The 15,708-nt window shown below is 37.2% G+C and overlaps 1 protein-coding gene across 1 annotated transcript in view; it reads right to left on the minus strand.

Annotated features, from left to right (window-relative positions):
• Positions 1-15,708, minus strand: part of LY75 (lymphocyte antigen 75) — a 59,476-nt gene that overhangs the window by 21,703 nt on the left and 22,065 nt on the right. The window contains exons 7-23 of the mRNA XM_072418221.1: positions 14,658-14,812; positions 13,915-14,025; positions 12,508-12,596; positions 11,710-11,876; positions 10,678-10,886; positions 9,710-9,852; positions 9,501-9,579; positions 8,938-9,006; positions 8,306-8,429; positions 6,926-6,961; positions 6,004-6,194; positions 5,839-5,897; positions 4,820-4,893; positions 4,583-4,725; positions 2,168-2,273; positions 1,002-1,162; positions 789-918 (exon numbers count right to left, since the gene is read on the minus strand). Coding sequence (XP_072274322.1) covers positions 789-918; positions 1,002-1,162; positions 2,168-2,273; positions 4,583-4,725; positions 4,820-4,893; positions 5,839-5,897; positions 6,004-6,194; positions 6,926-6,961; positions 8,306-8,429; positions 8,938-9,006; positions 9,501-9,579; positions 9,710-9,852; positions 10,678-10,886; positions 11,710-11,876; positions 12,508-12,596; positions 13,915-14,025; positions 14,658-14,812 — 2,046 coding nt within the window. The remainder of the gene's footprint in view (positions 1-788; positions 919-1,001; positions 1,163-2,167; positions 2,274-4,582; positions 4,726-4,819; positions 4,894-5,838; positions 5,898-6,003; positions 6,195-6,925; positions 6,962-8,305; positions 8,430-8,937; positions 9,007-9,500; positions 9,580-9,709; positions 9,853-10,677; positions 10,887-11,709; positions 11,877-12,507; positions 12,597-13,914; positions 14,026-14,657; positions 14,813-15,708) is intronic.

Below are 15,708 nucleotides of genomic sequence, written 5' to 3' on the forward strand. Positions count from 1 at the left end.
TGCAAGTTATTTTCCTTCCAGTGTAATGAAATTTAAATTTTTCTTCAACAACTTGCTAAGCTCCTAAGCATCCATAGCTTTGAGGGCCTTGGAGAGCTGTTGGATGATGCCACATGCAGATATGAAAACATCAAATTTTCGATAAGCAAAATTTTCCATAAGGTGTACTTTTTACATTAATGTATTTGACTTGATAGTAATCTAATATTTTATCTATAAACTGTATTTGAGTAAATGGTACTGTAAGGCCGTAAAAGAAAATGCTCTTTGTAACATTCCTTGAGTCAAAATTCAGTTATGCTGTTATTTTTGGCCAACATCATCAGGCAGATCTGGCACACCCCTTGCTGAATCAAATTTTAACATACCTTTACAACCAGCAAAGGTCAACTTCAAACTTGAGGGCTCCAGCTCTAACACTGCACAGTGCCTATTGGAACTAGCTTATACACAGATAACAAGGTCTTTCTCTACAGCAGGCTGTGGTTACATTCTACAGAAAAAAAATTAAATAACTTTTGTTTTGATGCATCTGTAATGCGTTTGGTGGACTTAAAATGAGAGATCAGTGGGAGAATAAAGCAAACCAGTTATAGGAGAAACAGGGGGTGCCACTGCTAATCTCTGGTAAAAAATGATAGTTGCAAAGCTGTCACTGTAGTCATTGGGCCTGTATTTTTGATCTGGAGTCTGTACCAAGCAGTAAAGCTACAGTGAGCATATTAGACAATTGCGGTTAGGGTGGCAACCTCCATGTTTCAGAAAAGGAAAGCCACAAACATTCTTACCTCTGTTTTTTTGGCATAATGTCACAAATTGCGTGTCTGTGCAAGCTGTGAAATCCCACGTTCCAACAAATGGCGACTTTGGATTATTCAGCAAGAACACACACTGCTGGTTTTTATCCTTATCAAATGGCTGCACAAAGGGAAATATCCAATTATGAACAGCAAACGAAAACGCAAACAACTAAACTACCCATTTATAAACCGGATACCTACATCAAACTCAAACCTCTTGAACCTTGCCTGTAGTATCGGGTTAAAGTTTGAGAAAGAGACACCGGATCCATCAACCCAGGTGTTTTGCTGGTTGTTTAAGGCAAGCCGCAGACCAATCCAAAACTTTTGATTCAAGCCTGAACTAAAATAGGTAATAAAATCTACAAAAGAATGTTAAAACAGGTTATGTGTAAAAATGTTGCTGTTACCTGGACTTCCACACTAAAACAGTTCTTGTTTACAGAAAGCATAATGGCTCGGTGGGGACATTCTGGAGTGTTGAAGTACCACGTGCAATAACCACCAGAAATATAGCCTGCAAGGAGGTATATTTTACCATTGTGTAGCTGCTCCCTATGTGATCCAGTTATGCAATATTTTTTAAAACTTCAAAAAATGTGTGCATCACATTGAGGTTCAGGCAGTATTGCTAGTGTACATCTGACAAAACATCAACAGTGTAAGAAATATATGCTGGGTGTTCTGTTCTTTCTTAAATAGTATATATATATATATATATATATATACATACATACATACATACATACACACATATACACATATACACACACACATAAAAGCAAAGGGCTTTTGGGAGATGTAGTTCCCAGGGTTTTCATAAACACAACTTGTTACAAACCTGGTGATGTCACAGGATTGAATACAATCTGTGCTTCGATAAAGGAACAATGTAAAATAAGTAAAAACCCTGGGCCTAGAACTGGAAAGGTAGTAAAGAAAGGTTTGTGGGCAATAAAGGGTAAGTAATGCACTTTGCTTTTCTTGGAAAACTCAATAAAAGGATGGTATGATCACATTATAAAACACTTGTTCCTGCAGCCACTAGTATATTGTCCTATACCTCTCTGCCCACTGAAGCAGGAGGTTGGGAAGGTGCAGGATTATGCTGTATGCACAGTAATTATAACATGGTTTACCCCCCAGTATTCAACTCCATTCAGTTAGGGCTTATTCACACCAGCCATTTCAGCTATAAAGTGTAAAATTACATTACTACATGTTCAGTTAGGGTTGCAAGACAGTATTTTGCACTGAGAAGGTGTATTGGGGTACCATTCAGAATATCATGACAAACCTAAAAAGGCCCAATGAGGAATTTACAAAAATCATAATCTCAAAAGATAACAGAAGCAGTCACACTTTACCTTGGTCTCCTTGGCTTAAAATTGAAGGAAGCAATCCACCAAATTTCATGCAGTATTCATTGGCAGATGAGAATTTCAAATATCTTGGAGGGACTTTTAAAAAACACTGTTAAAAGATGATAATGTCATTCATCGGTGTTATCCTACCATTGCCCCACATAAAAATGTGTGAAGATTTCATATGCAATCACTGGATATGACATTGGCTAGTGTCATGCTACAAGCACAACAGCAGCTGGAGGCTGAAACATTTCGGCTGATGTGAAAGGAGGGTAGATCAGATCACGCACACTGCTGTTGAAAAAAGTCACAGGGGATGACCCTCTTTTCCTCTAGATTAGGGCTTGTACCAGTGGGGTTCTCATTTGATATCAGTTTGAAATTTGTGTACACATAACCTGACTTCCTTTTAGTCTTTTATTCTAATGTAATGAAATTCAAAACCCACTTAAATCAAATAAAAGCAAATTGACATAGGCTGCCAGCCAGTATACAGAACCCCAATCTGCTGACGCCTGTTACAATAATTTTATTGTAACAGTTTTACAAGGTATAACAATAAAATGATACATTGTTACAATAAAAATGAAATAACATGAAATGATATAATTTAGGTTATAATGGAAAAGAAAAATAAATGCATATAATGTAATAAATATAACGTATAAGAAAGAGATAATTAAAGAAATAAGTAAAAGAGAAGAGGAAAATAAAATGAAATATTCTTTCAGAGGGGGTATATATATAACTGTATTATATAGAAAGAGTATCTATATTTAATTTAGTATAGTTTATCCACGGGTCCCAGATCTTTGGAAATTTATCATGTGTATTTGTATTTTGTATAATATAAGTTGTTTGCAATATTTTTCATTTTCTGAATTACTACTTTATAACTGATAGAGAATGTTTTCCAAGAGTTTGTAATAGTCATTTTTGTAGCACAAAAGATGAAGTTTATCAGTTTTTGTTTTGGGTATGTTTGAAATAGATTTATTTAATAATGCTTCGAGTGGATTTCGTTTAAGATTAATTTGTTATAGACTCTAATCCATATTTTTGCTACTCTTGAACAGGACCACCAAATGTGGGTCATAGTACCTTCTTTAATACATTTTCTGAAACATTTAGAATAATAGTCAGGAGCAAATTTAGCTAACGAGATGGCGTAAGATACCATCGGTATAAGATTTTGTATGAATCTTCCAGTATATTGATACTGATTGAAGAGTTAGCAGTGTTTGTCCATATATTCTTCCAAGTATCATCATTGATGGATACATTTAACTCTCTCTCCCAATTCAGCATATAGGAGGGTTTATTATGAGATTTAGCACATAGTAGTGAGGTTCATATTAAAGTTATGAGTCTGTTAGTAAGTGGATTTTCTCTGCATTTACGTTCAAGTCTGCGGAGCCCTTTAACACTAAACGACATAAGTGACAGAGCCCAGTAGGGGTGAACTACTGAAACTATGAAACAATCTGTTAAACACTCCCAAAGTAGTGTTGGATCCAAAGTTTCCGCTGGAGGCTGTACTAGTTTTTTGACAGATGTGTCTGGAGTCACTGCCTACTGGAGAGGCAAGTAATCACAAACTACATTTGCAGGAAGGTTTTGATAGAATGTTTTTTTTACAAGCGATATGTTTATTTTAAAGTATATTTAAAAAATAATGCAGCCACCACATCTAAGGATTGGTAACCTACAGCATAAATTATATTTAAGGCTCTGGGATAGGATACATTTTAAAGTACATGTACACCATAACTGGACACTTTTTGTCCAATTGTCCTGCTTCCGAACATTGGCAAGGAAGTTTACAGCGTCCACCAGTAGAAAATGTGACAGAATGACAATGCACAACTGGGAGAGAGTGGTTGGGACGCATTATTAAAAGCCATTCTAATGATCAATATAATAACTTAAATAATGTCACATTATAAGGAGATCCCCTGACCCCTAAGGCTGGGGTCACACCTATGGTAAGATGGTGGTGCGTTTACCATTTTCTCAGGCCAGACATCGCTACCTCTCAGGAGAAGCTTCATTGGAGCATCTTCCTGTGGCAGACTAGGGAATGAATGGGGCCAGAAGTAAGCTATACTAGTACAGCTTACTTCCGATAGCTGTCAAACATGCAGATGCTGATTCTTTATGAACCAGCACAGTGGTGCAATTGTTCAAGCAGCTGGCAAAGTACCAACCATTGATGTAACATCACATCTCTCTTTTAGGCTTTGACTCTGGATATTTTGATACAGGCTGAAACAATAGAGGAAAGAGAAGTAGGGAAAACTGCAAGGTGAGAGTATCAGTTAGTGAAATGGTACAGAGAAGAAAGTGGGGCCCAGAAAGTGGTATACAGACCATTTTATTTGCTGCAAATTTTTAGTAAATGCCTATACTATATACCTTGTCTCCAAATGTGGTCCAGTTTGTGGGGCAACTTCCAATAGAGGTATTACCTTGAGATGCTTCAGTTTCCAGCAGGGACAGGTTTTGATTTTTACATACAAATGGAAGTGGTTCGTTGCAGTCAACACGTTGGAAATACTCTACGGGAAGCAGAATTGTAAATTAATACAGATAATGTGATTTGTCATATTCATTTGGGACTGTTCATGAACCACCGCAAAGTGGGCATCATACCTGGAAAATAGCTTAGGGCTGATACAAAAGAACAGTCACTGTAAGATCTACCAAGAATACGATGAAGGATAAGCCTGAGAATGAGAGACAATAAAAATTCTGGAGCAGAAAGTAAACTACATCAATGCATAAAAACCCTGAACTCCCCCCACAGTAAATCCCTAGATGAGATGTAATCAGAATCTTGTCCTTTGTCACGGCAGAACCATTGAACTATTATTAAAGTGCTGGAAGAGCTTCTTGATTTCTATACAAGGTAGGTCTTAATATGTTAAAGGCCTAAATATTCTTTTGGAAAGATTGTTGTTAATATTTAGAGGTTATTATTAAGGCTTTGGGTACATTGCACTTTTATAGGGTATGACTTAGCAAAACAAAGTTTTTTCATTTTTGTGGAGCAGCACATATCTGCAATACATGCAAATTTTCCTTTTTTTGTTTTTCCCTTTTCGCCCAGTGATACACTAGGATAGGGGTAAATTTAGCAAGATTTAAAGAGATGCTTTGTTGCCCTTGAAAAGTTAGCATACTTATTTGTAAAAATGCTGGGGGTGGAAAAGGGAGACTAATGGTAGGCTCTACTATGAAATTTTTTTCCCCTAGATGGTATTTTTAAATTGATTCTTGCACATCAGCTACAAGTTTTCAGTATATCAGCCACTTGCTTGATATTTACCATCATATCTCAGACATAGATTATAACACCAAAAAGCTATGATGCTTAACCAAAGCACCTTTGTCCATTCCAATTTCTGACGACATTCTGCATAAATATCAATCAAAATGAACTTTAATGATATTTGAACAATTCAATGTTTTGTCTAATTGATATTTAATATTGCATAGCATACAGAATAATTAGGGAAAAAGTGCAAGCGTTTTACTCCCTCACTTAATTGAGGTAAAAGATTAAATTCAGAATATTTAGGAAAATGAACATTAAGGTAACTAACATTTTATTGTATCGGTTTAAAATGTATGAACAATAATAAATGATCATTTTAGTGTAGTTAACTTACTGGTGGTGACTTCTAACATTTGCAGATTTCACCCACCACTTTTGTATTTTTGCTGGTCTCTGCAAAAATAAAATAAAGAAAAAAAAAAGGTAAATATTACTACCCAGACTTCCCTTTATACCAATAGGAAGTAGGTTGGTGAATGTTACTAGCCCAAAGACTTACCAGATCTTCACCTTGCTTCTTCATGTAATCTTGTATACTAAGCATGGTACTGTAGGAGTCTATAACTGCTAATTCACTGCCATTCACAGCACAATACAGTTCAGCTGCTTTGTGGCCGAGCCTTGGAGTTGACACAAACCAGTACTCTGAGCCATCAATAACAACTGCAGGGCCCATTCTACGCTTCCATTCTACAGAAATGGGGAAAAAAAGTTATTCGAAATTGCGCAAAGCACTATATAGAATGGAGGGTAGAAATTAAAGGAACATAAAAATTCTTTGACAAAAACCTAGGTTTGACACTTGTACAATATTTTGGTATATTGTTTTGGCAGCCATGTTTGTTTGTTACATTAAAAAAGCTCTGCTCCCAGCTTGGTAGCACTAAACACCCGTCCTGCTCTCTCAAAAGTTTATAGGTCATTAGACCCAGAAAGCTAGAGGACATTATCTCAGCCATTTTTAAATAAACCTGGACTCCAGGTGGAGAAGATTAATCCAGCAGTGACCTGTTACTGAATAAGAGAAATACCCGATTCTCATTATGCTGAAACCTTGCTCTCTTGAGGAGCTCCAGGTCCCTTTAATATGATACAATTCTGGGTGATTGGGATGGGGTCTCCTCTGCTAGGAACTGCAGTTGATTTCTCCCAGTAATCACCGTCTTATTATGATAAGAAATTATTCTTTCTTGTACTAGGGGCTGCAAAATTACCTTTTCCCACCTGGCGACAGGGTCATTAAGTCATGACAGTATTGATATTTCTAGCCGTTTTAAATCACATTAACTACAATAATCCAAATATTGGTTTGAAGAATCCCTTTGCCTTAAACATCCTAATAATTATGGGGTCATTATTGACAAATAATGACCCCATAAATAAATACAAAGAATACACACAAAAAAACACAAAAAAGTTACCTGGTTGAAACCATTGTGGAGTTTTTGGGACGACACCTAGAAAGTTGAAGCAACATTTATTATTTTTAGTCACTTAAGTGTGTAAAGTTTACAACTTCATAGAAATGGCTTTCAAAGAAGAATATTCTCACTCAGAGCCCCACTCACCATCAAACGCTACCCTTGTATACAGAGGAACACCAACAGGGGAAAGGAGCAATTGAAACAAGCACTCACAGATGGGAGTCTGTCTTCACTTTAGGAGACATTTTGCTTAAAATGTTACTATTACTAAAAATACAATGACCTAGATAAATCTTCATGAATGGATTTTTTTTTCCAGTTTTGACTTCTAAGACCTGCTAAATTATAGAGGAACTAAACCCTGTTGTACTCATCTGTCCCATTGGGGGGCGCCCCATTTTCATTCTTCTCTTCCTAGTTGTGGTCTTCAGCCATCTTGATTGGCCAGGTAGGAAAGCTTTTTTCATAAAGGACATCACCTGTCCTTTTCTACACTACAGCCCTGCAGGATCACATATTTTTTAAGTGAAACTTGTCTTCTGCATTAACATACATATAACCTATAAAATTTAGGTATGAATGTATATAACTACCACCTAAAGGAGCAAAAACCCTACATCCCAACAACCTGCTTGCATGTTACAGAGGTGTAACAAGGCGGGAGTGTTTTTGTAGGACTACATCTGTCATGTCAGGAAGGGTTAAACAATTTTACAAAACACTTATTAGGTGCTGCCTAATCATAAGTTACTGGTAATACTTCTTTTTGGATGCATACAATGGTCCTAAAGAGCAACATCACAGGTTTACCCCAGTGAGTACCCATTGTCCTCTAAGAGTCAGCTGACATTTCTTCAATGCATATATGAATTCTATGAAATGCATACTATGAATATCCAGCTTCTCTCATACTCCTGTTTGGGAATCAACAATTTCAATCTTATAATGTTACTCCAACTCAAATGATTATGGGAATGAGGACACCAGTATTTATATAGCGCCATCATATTACGCAGCGCTGTACAAAGTCCATAGTCATGTAACTAGCTGTCCCTCAAAGGGGCTCACAATCTAATGTCCCTACCTCATATGTCATTAATACAGTCTAAGGTCAATTTTGGGGTGAAGCCAATCAAATTAACTGCGTGTCATGTATTTAGATTCACTCTTCGGTAACTCCTAGTGGTAGCACCAGAAAGTCCTGCTACAAAAAGGTTGGCTATACACAACAGGTATGCCCACCAAAAAAAGCTGCTAGACACCCACCCATCTGCTTGCATACAGACACACACAAAAGACTGATTTTTTTTTAAAATGCATAATTTGGTACTAGTTCCATGCTAATATTGACATTCATTGCGGTGTATATTTTCTCACCTTTGGCAATCTGGCACACCCATTCCAGTTGGGCCTCACAGTGGAATGGATGCAGGCTGTAATCCTGTTCATGAGGAAGTTCCAAATGCCAAGTCCAGACTTTTCTTTGCCTTGACACATTAATCTGTTAATTCAAAACACAAAAGAAAATAGATATAGAGAAGTTTACTAGATTAGCCGAGTATAAGGTCACATTGTCACTTGCTATATTCCTGACATATACAAAGAGTAAAAATGAAAAATAAATGTACCCCAACAATCCCCCTCACTACCCAACTGCTGGTACCGCCATCTACTCCAACAAGCTTTGAGGTACCATGTGGTCAATCCCCACTTATCGAGTAGCCCAATGGTTTGTCGTCAGAACCTGGCTAAATTCCTGGAATCTAGCAGGTTCCAGGGATAAGCCAGGATGTACACTGCACTGAGATTGGAGAAGGAGAAAAAGCGGAAAACATATTAAGGTTTATCAAATTCCTGCTTAAACTGGATACATGCAAATAATCAGAGAATTCATATTGTCAAAATTGTGTGAAAAGCCCCTTTTCTTTTTTTTTTTATTAGGCAGGACTAAGAAAGGGAAAGGGAAAGGGAAAGGGTTGTTCTAGGTATTATGTTTGTTCTAGTCTTACTTCTAAAGCAGCACAGTCTCGCAGGAAGTAGTCATCTTCTTGAAATTCATCCAGTACATTTGAAGAGATCTTTGGAAAAAACAACTCTTATTAGTATGCCAAGCACATTTAAAAGTGATGTCACTTATGGACACAATCAGAACCACAGTAAAGCCAAGTGTCAAATTCGTGTTTGTTCTTAAAAAGTCAGAGATAAATGTGAAATACCCTGTGGTTATAATACTTAAAGGTCAATTTACAGTAGGATCTTGTTGAGGTTGCAGGATGCTAAGTACCGGAAAAGAAGGAGCAATGTCGTACCCATCTGGTCAGCCAGAAGTGTCACATGAAAACAGATTTACCGTATTTTTCGGACCATAAGACGCAGGGACTTTTTCCCCCCACTTCTGGGGGGAAAAAAGTCTTGTGGTCCGAAAAATACGGTACTTCTTTTTGTCCTGTTCAGCTCTGTATACAATTAGTCCTACTGAGGTAAGTACATGCACATGCAGGATGACAAGGTTCTAAGGGGATAAAGATTTCCATTATAGTTGATAAGCATTTCATATAAGAGGTTTACTTACAGGACGACCGTCACTCCACTCCCAGCTTCCCAAGTTCCTTTTATTCAAGCCAACCCAAATCCATCGCTTTTCCTTAGAGCTTAAAAATGACAAGAAAAAAAAAAAAGTGTAACACTGAGATAGCTAGGTTACCAGTGACACACATTTTATTATTTAATCCCCTTAAGGTAAGTCACTTCTATTTTTTTCTTAAAAGGAAAACAATATACCTCAGCCTTGATTTTAGGAAAATGTGAAAGTCTCTCATTTCCCCTAAATGAGAAAAACTTATAAGATGGCCACCAAACTCCTCACATATTCCTTCAGCTTCATCCCAGGTTCTTTGCCTCAGTAGCCTCTCTTTGTGGAAAATCTAAGAAAACAAACACACATATTAAAATGGGAGGGTGCCTAGGCACCCCTGTGCCTACAGTGTCATAGTTCTATATCTGCAGTATAGGATCGAAGGCACTGCTGCCCAACTGCTAGTCTTGGGAGATTTGGTGATACCACTTCTGCACTAATCACGATTTTTCCTGCTAGAAATTCTAACAAGAGAAAGCAAAGATAGTCAACTCTACACAGACACAATGCAAAAAGGGTTTGTAAGTCTGTAATGTGGAAAAGAAAAATAGGCTGTAGGGAAACCATGGCTAATACTTGTGACTATTTTTTTTATTGCCTCTGCCATTTCTTTTTGGCACAGCTTTCACTATAAAAAAAAGTAGGTCATTCTATGATGGCAACACTGCACATGCACAGGAATGAATGTCATTTCAATGGCAATAGGCAGACCTCTCATCAATTCTGCTTTTTTTTTTTATGACCACCTAATAACTGCTCTCTTGTACCCACATGCTCCCTTCCTTTTGCCCCCAACAATAGAAGAACAGAATTAACCATAATGTATTAGTACATGGAGCAAACAAATCAGTCTCAAGATCAAGAGTTAGGATGTCCAAGCACAAATCACTGGGTCTGAAAGTAACCTTGTGGAAGTGGAGAGTCCTTACATCTGTGTAACCACAAACCATTTAATTTTAAACATGTATTCCTATTTTATGTTTAAAATGTAATATACTAACCTCTAAATACAGCTGTGCAGACCACCAATGATAAGGGTAATACATTAAACTAATTAAAGACTATACTTTACTTTCCCCAATATCTTATTAATATATGCCGGTGTAAAACATACCTTGTAGCAAAACATTTCTGATCCAATGAACCACCCATCAGGACATGTGATAGAACTGGGTTTTATATCATCTTCCTCTTTGGCAGATCCAATGGCTTGCTTGCATATAGACCGAGCTTTAAAATTCTTACAGTCTTTCACCTCCCATTTCCCAACAGACTCTCCTACAGACTCTCCTCCAGCCATTGCAACACACCCTCCAGAAAAAGCTAAAAAAAAACAAATATAGATATTTTTAAGAAATAAAATACATGCTACAGAAATATATGAGAACATGAACCCTATAAGCCTCACACAGACAATCATTGTCACCAAATTTGACTGTTTAGTGATCACTTTGGGTCCCAGGATGAATGAATGAACTTTGGACATGAGAAAAATTATACCAACAATACAATTTGATGGCACTATTTATTTCAGATCTACCAACAACTCCAGCATAGCAAGACCATAGCCACCATGCTACTCCACCTAAATACACCTTACACCTGTGTTTCTTGAACTTAACATGGGAAACCCTTGAAATAACCTTCAGGGCTTTTGGGAACCCCCACTCTAAATTATTATATTCACAGCTAACAGTATTTTAGAATGATGGTTGGTTATTGGGAAGAATGATTAGTGGCGCTTAAAATGACCTGAAATTGCTCAAGGAACTCAAGGCTCAATTATACTGGAAAAAAATTTTAAGTGATCTCCAGCAGTTTCCTTCTCTTCTGGATTAATAGGGGGGTTTAGATCTGCAGCCCTTTCTTTACAGATAGCTATGAGAAAACCATCTCTAAAACAGTCTATTCAATAATATAAAGAAGGATTAGAACTTGTGTGGGGTTTAAATTGCCCCTTGTGCTGCACTGAGGAGACTTCCCCTTCATTTGCTACCTTGGTGACAGATGGTCCCTGGGCAGTAACTACTGTGGAAAAGCCAAAACAAAAAAAACAGGATGATATGAAAAACACTCTTACTCTATACACAATGGAAAAATTAATAACTACAGTTCCACTTCAAACCCAAATTATTGGTCACTTTACCTGGCTCATGAAGGTTCCAGTTGGAATACGAGAGGGCTTTCCTCCCATCTGAAGTTTTCCAATAATAATCACCAGATTTATCAATGTCTTCTAAATTTGTCCAGAAGTACTTTCCTTCAATATTTGGTTGTTCTCGCATGAAACTATTTAGGAACTCCTGTTCAAATCTAAACAATGATAACAGAGAAACAGCAAACAGAGAAAAATCATAATTTTATATCATAAAGGGTCATCAAGGGGATTTTGGGGGCTGTCACAATAGGACGCACAATGTAATGTAAAATGTGACCCATGTAAAGCAAAAAGTATATTAAAAAGCAAAAACAAAATAAAAAGTACTCTGGTATCTTCATTTACCTTCCTATCTTTAAAACAGATCACAGGTGCAGGTACTAAAAAGATTCAAATCCTAACCAAATCCTCAGCTGGCCAAGTATGTGCATGTCCAACATGTAATGGTGTCCAAGGCTAGATAATGGCTATTTGGAGGAGGAGAACATCATTGTTCACTTGGTTTAATTTTTTTGGTTTATAGGATCCACTTTTTTTTTTTTTTAGGACCTAAAATGCAAAACCCAGAAGGACATTGCCTGTCTTTAAGGCTTAAATGAGCTAGGAGCATAAAAGGGTTAAATAGCAATGTTTTATTGACAGTGCACTTTATGGTGGCTAACACAATAACCGATCTTTGTAATTTCTCATTCTCTACTGCATATGTCATGACTCCTGTAACCAGATCAGAACCAGATCAGATTTGGAATATGAAACTATTAAAACAGAAAAAATAAAATTTATTACTTGTTTCCAATTGTGAGATTGCATTTTTCATTAAATGTGACTTCATTCTCATCGATCAGGTAGCAATATTGTCCATGTCTTCTCCAATTCTGTGGAGAAAAAAAATGTTATAAATGGAGGAAGCTGACCCAGTGTTTCTTGAACTTTTTACCATGTACTCCTTAAAATAACTTTGGGTCCTCAGGTAACTTCTGCTATGATTACTATATACACAGCTTGAAGTACCTCAGTGTGGTGGTCAACAAGAAGAATGCCTCTAACATTGATGGCTATTGGGACCTGAGAGTCACAAATTGCTCGAAGAACCCCTGGAGAAAAATAACCCCTAGAAACATTAGGGTTTCACAGAGCCCTGGTTGAGAAACCCTGTGCTGATCAGCCAATGCCAACACAGAGAAATGTCACAAATCTCAGATACTACAGGAAAACATGCCTCCCTTATAAGGTGTCTATTATCTTATCACCAAGAAAACTCTGCTCCCTAATGTACCCTCTGTTCACTTAAATGCATATCATGAATACTTTCATTGGACAGTGACATCTACCATTTTTAGGAAGTGCCTCTCTCTACTGGGAGGCCTGAAATTTGGGTTATTTTCAGGGCAATGTTTATGAGCAGCTTAAGAGTAGCCAAAGTGGTAGCAAAAACATTTGTAAAGCTTTCAGCTAGATCCAAAAGCAGCTTTGTTGTCTTCACTAAAAACTTCAGTTGCATTTTAGGGATGTTAAATCATTTGCATGTCAAAAAGTTTTTCTTTTACGCAATTATACTCAGAAAAAAATATATCAAGGCTGATTTTTTTTATTTGGCAGGAGCTGGGATCATTCAAACATATGCACCTGTTTAGTGTGGCTCATGATCTCTTGCAATTTAAAACTTACAGACTTATAAATGTAGCTAAGGCTTAAATGCAGCATCAGGTGATGTGAATATACTGTAGTAAAAATATAAAAAGGTTAAAGTGATAGTACATACTTCCATTACAATCTGTTTACCTACCCCAAACTAGAGCTAAAGGCAAATCAAAGGCTTCAAGTAAGTTGTTAAAAGCTTGATAAAAGCTTTGCAAAGTGTTTGCATTACACAGTGATCCTAAACTAAAGATGACTTACTGGTCGGTGAAGAGTAGCAATGCTCAGAACATTTCTGAGCTTACTAATGCTACCTGTCCCAGACCATCACCAATACTTTTTATTTACAGATGGCAAATAAAACAATTAGGAGCAAAAGATTTACTTTTACTGGTTGATGTGAGAAAATGTATTTTGTTTAATTAAAAAAGGCCATAAAACGTACTTAAAGAAGGTTTACTGTACACTTTACTGTCTACATATCCAGCAATACTTCAAGAATCCATAATAAACAGCTTTACACCAATGTGAGCCATGACAAATGTTGGAACATACCTTATCCTGTGGACACCCAGAGTCAGATAGGGTTTTGTTCTGTATTTTTCCAGGCTTTTTGCATATAGATTTCAAATTTTCTGTGCAGTTCCTAACATGCCATCGTCCAGTCTGGAAGAAAAGAATGAGGAGTTTGTTATTGAGCAATGATCCTTGAACACTTGATAATAAGGGGACATGAATTTTTTAACGTGAGGTGTATGTCCAGCCAAACATTTTTCTATTTTTGGATTAGGCAGAGAAGTGCAGCACTGTTGCCACCCCATGAAAAGAAGCTGCATTAGGTGGCTGAATAAACCAGCATTTTTGGGACATTGCAGTGGAATTAAAAAAAAATGTGCAGATGCAATTAGAGTTATAGTAATCCTGCCACTGAGACATAATGTAAACTGCCATTGCTGAACACATTCTAAAGAATGCCAAGTGTCTGGATGAAACTTGCTGAACTTTTGGTTTCAGTAGTTTCAGTCACACGGCTGAAACAAGCATGCAAATACCTGTGGCATGGCAAGTGGTGGTCCAATTAACTGAACACCAGAGCTCCTGGGTTAGTGATTCCAAGGGGCAGAATAATTTTAATTCCAGGTCACAGATGGCAGTTTACAGAATCTGAACTTTAGGGTCTCTGTTTTTTTTTTTTTTTTTATTGAGAGTCCACAGTAATACATTTAAACCCTAACAAGGGGAGAACAGAAAGTTAAAATGTTTGTATCCGTTAGGTGACAATTCAACAGAAAACTCACCATTCCTGAGAAGGACACACAACTTGGAGTAACATTGAATGGAGGGAGGGGTTCATTCTGATCCCAGTATGTAAAATGTGTTTCTGTCTGATCAGACCATTTAAACAGATGGGGGAGAGAATCACTCCGAAAGCCTGACCAAATATTTTCATCTTCTATCAAAAATGAAAGAATGCACAAGAGTAAAGATCAGGAAGTCAGCAGAACAAACATAAAACTACTTGCTGGTACATACACTGATCCGTCAAAACATTAAGTGAAGGGATGTGAACAACATTAATTATCTTGTTACAATAGTATCGGTCAACGAATGGGATTGATTAGGCAATGGGTAAACAGTCATGTCTTGAAGGTGATGTGTTTGACAGCCGGAAAAATGGCTTGGGAACCTAATAGCACTAGCAAAGGTCAAACTGTGATGGCTAGAAAACAGGGTCAGTGTATCTCCAAACTGGCAGGTCTTGTGAGGTGTTTTACCAAAAATGGTCAAAGAAAGAACAACCTGTGAACCAACGCCTAGGTCGTCCAATAATAAATTATTTGGGAAAGTGTGTGTGTGTTTGAGGAGGGGGGGTGAGGATAGAAGTATAAATTATCTGATCTAGTTCCACACGACAGCTACTTTACAACAAAGTGCTGAAAACATAGCATGTTAGCCACGGACCACAGTCTGCTCTGGATGTGGGTTTGAAGAATTTGAAGCATTGGCCATATCTGAAGAATCATATTTTCTTTCAGATCAACTTAATAGCTGGGGCATGTGCATTATTTACCTGGGGAAGAAATAGCAGCAAGATGCACTATGGGTAGAACGGCAGCCAGTGACCATGACTTATAAAGTATCTGCTGTAGTCATTGTGGCCAGATACCACAAGTTCAGGTCTGAAATGTTTTCGCAGGAAAACTGGACAATTTTATAGACAAGTGGTGAATTTACATTGCAATTATACAATTTTATAAATATTGGGTTGGAGTGTAGTTGGAATACACTTTTTGGAAGCCATTTGTCATATTTTAGGCATTAACTGCAAATTCTCCAAACACAGTATAG

The sequence above is a fragment of the Pyxicephalus adspersus genome, chromosome 7 (genome assembly GCF_032062135.1).
Source record: "Pyxicephalus adspersus chromosome 7, UCB_Pads_2.0, whole genome shotgun sequence".
Lineage (NCBI taxonomy): Eukaryota > Metazoa > Chordata > Amphibia > Anura > Pyxicephalidae > Pyxicephalus > Pyxicephalus adspersus.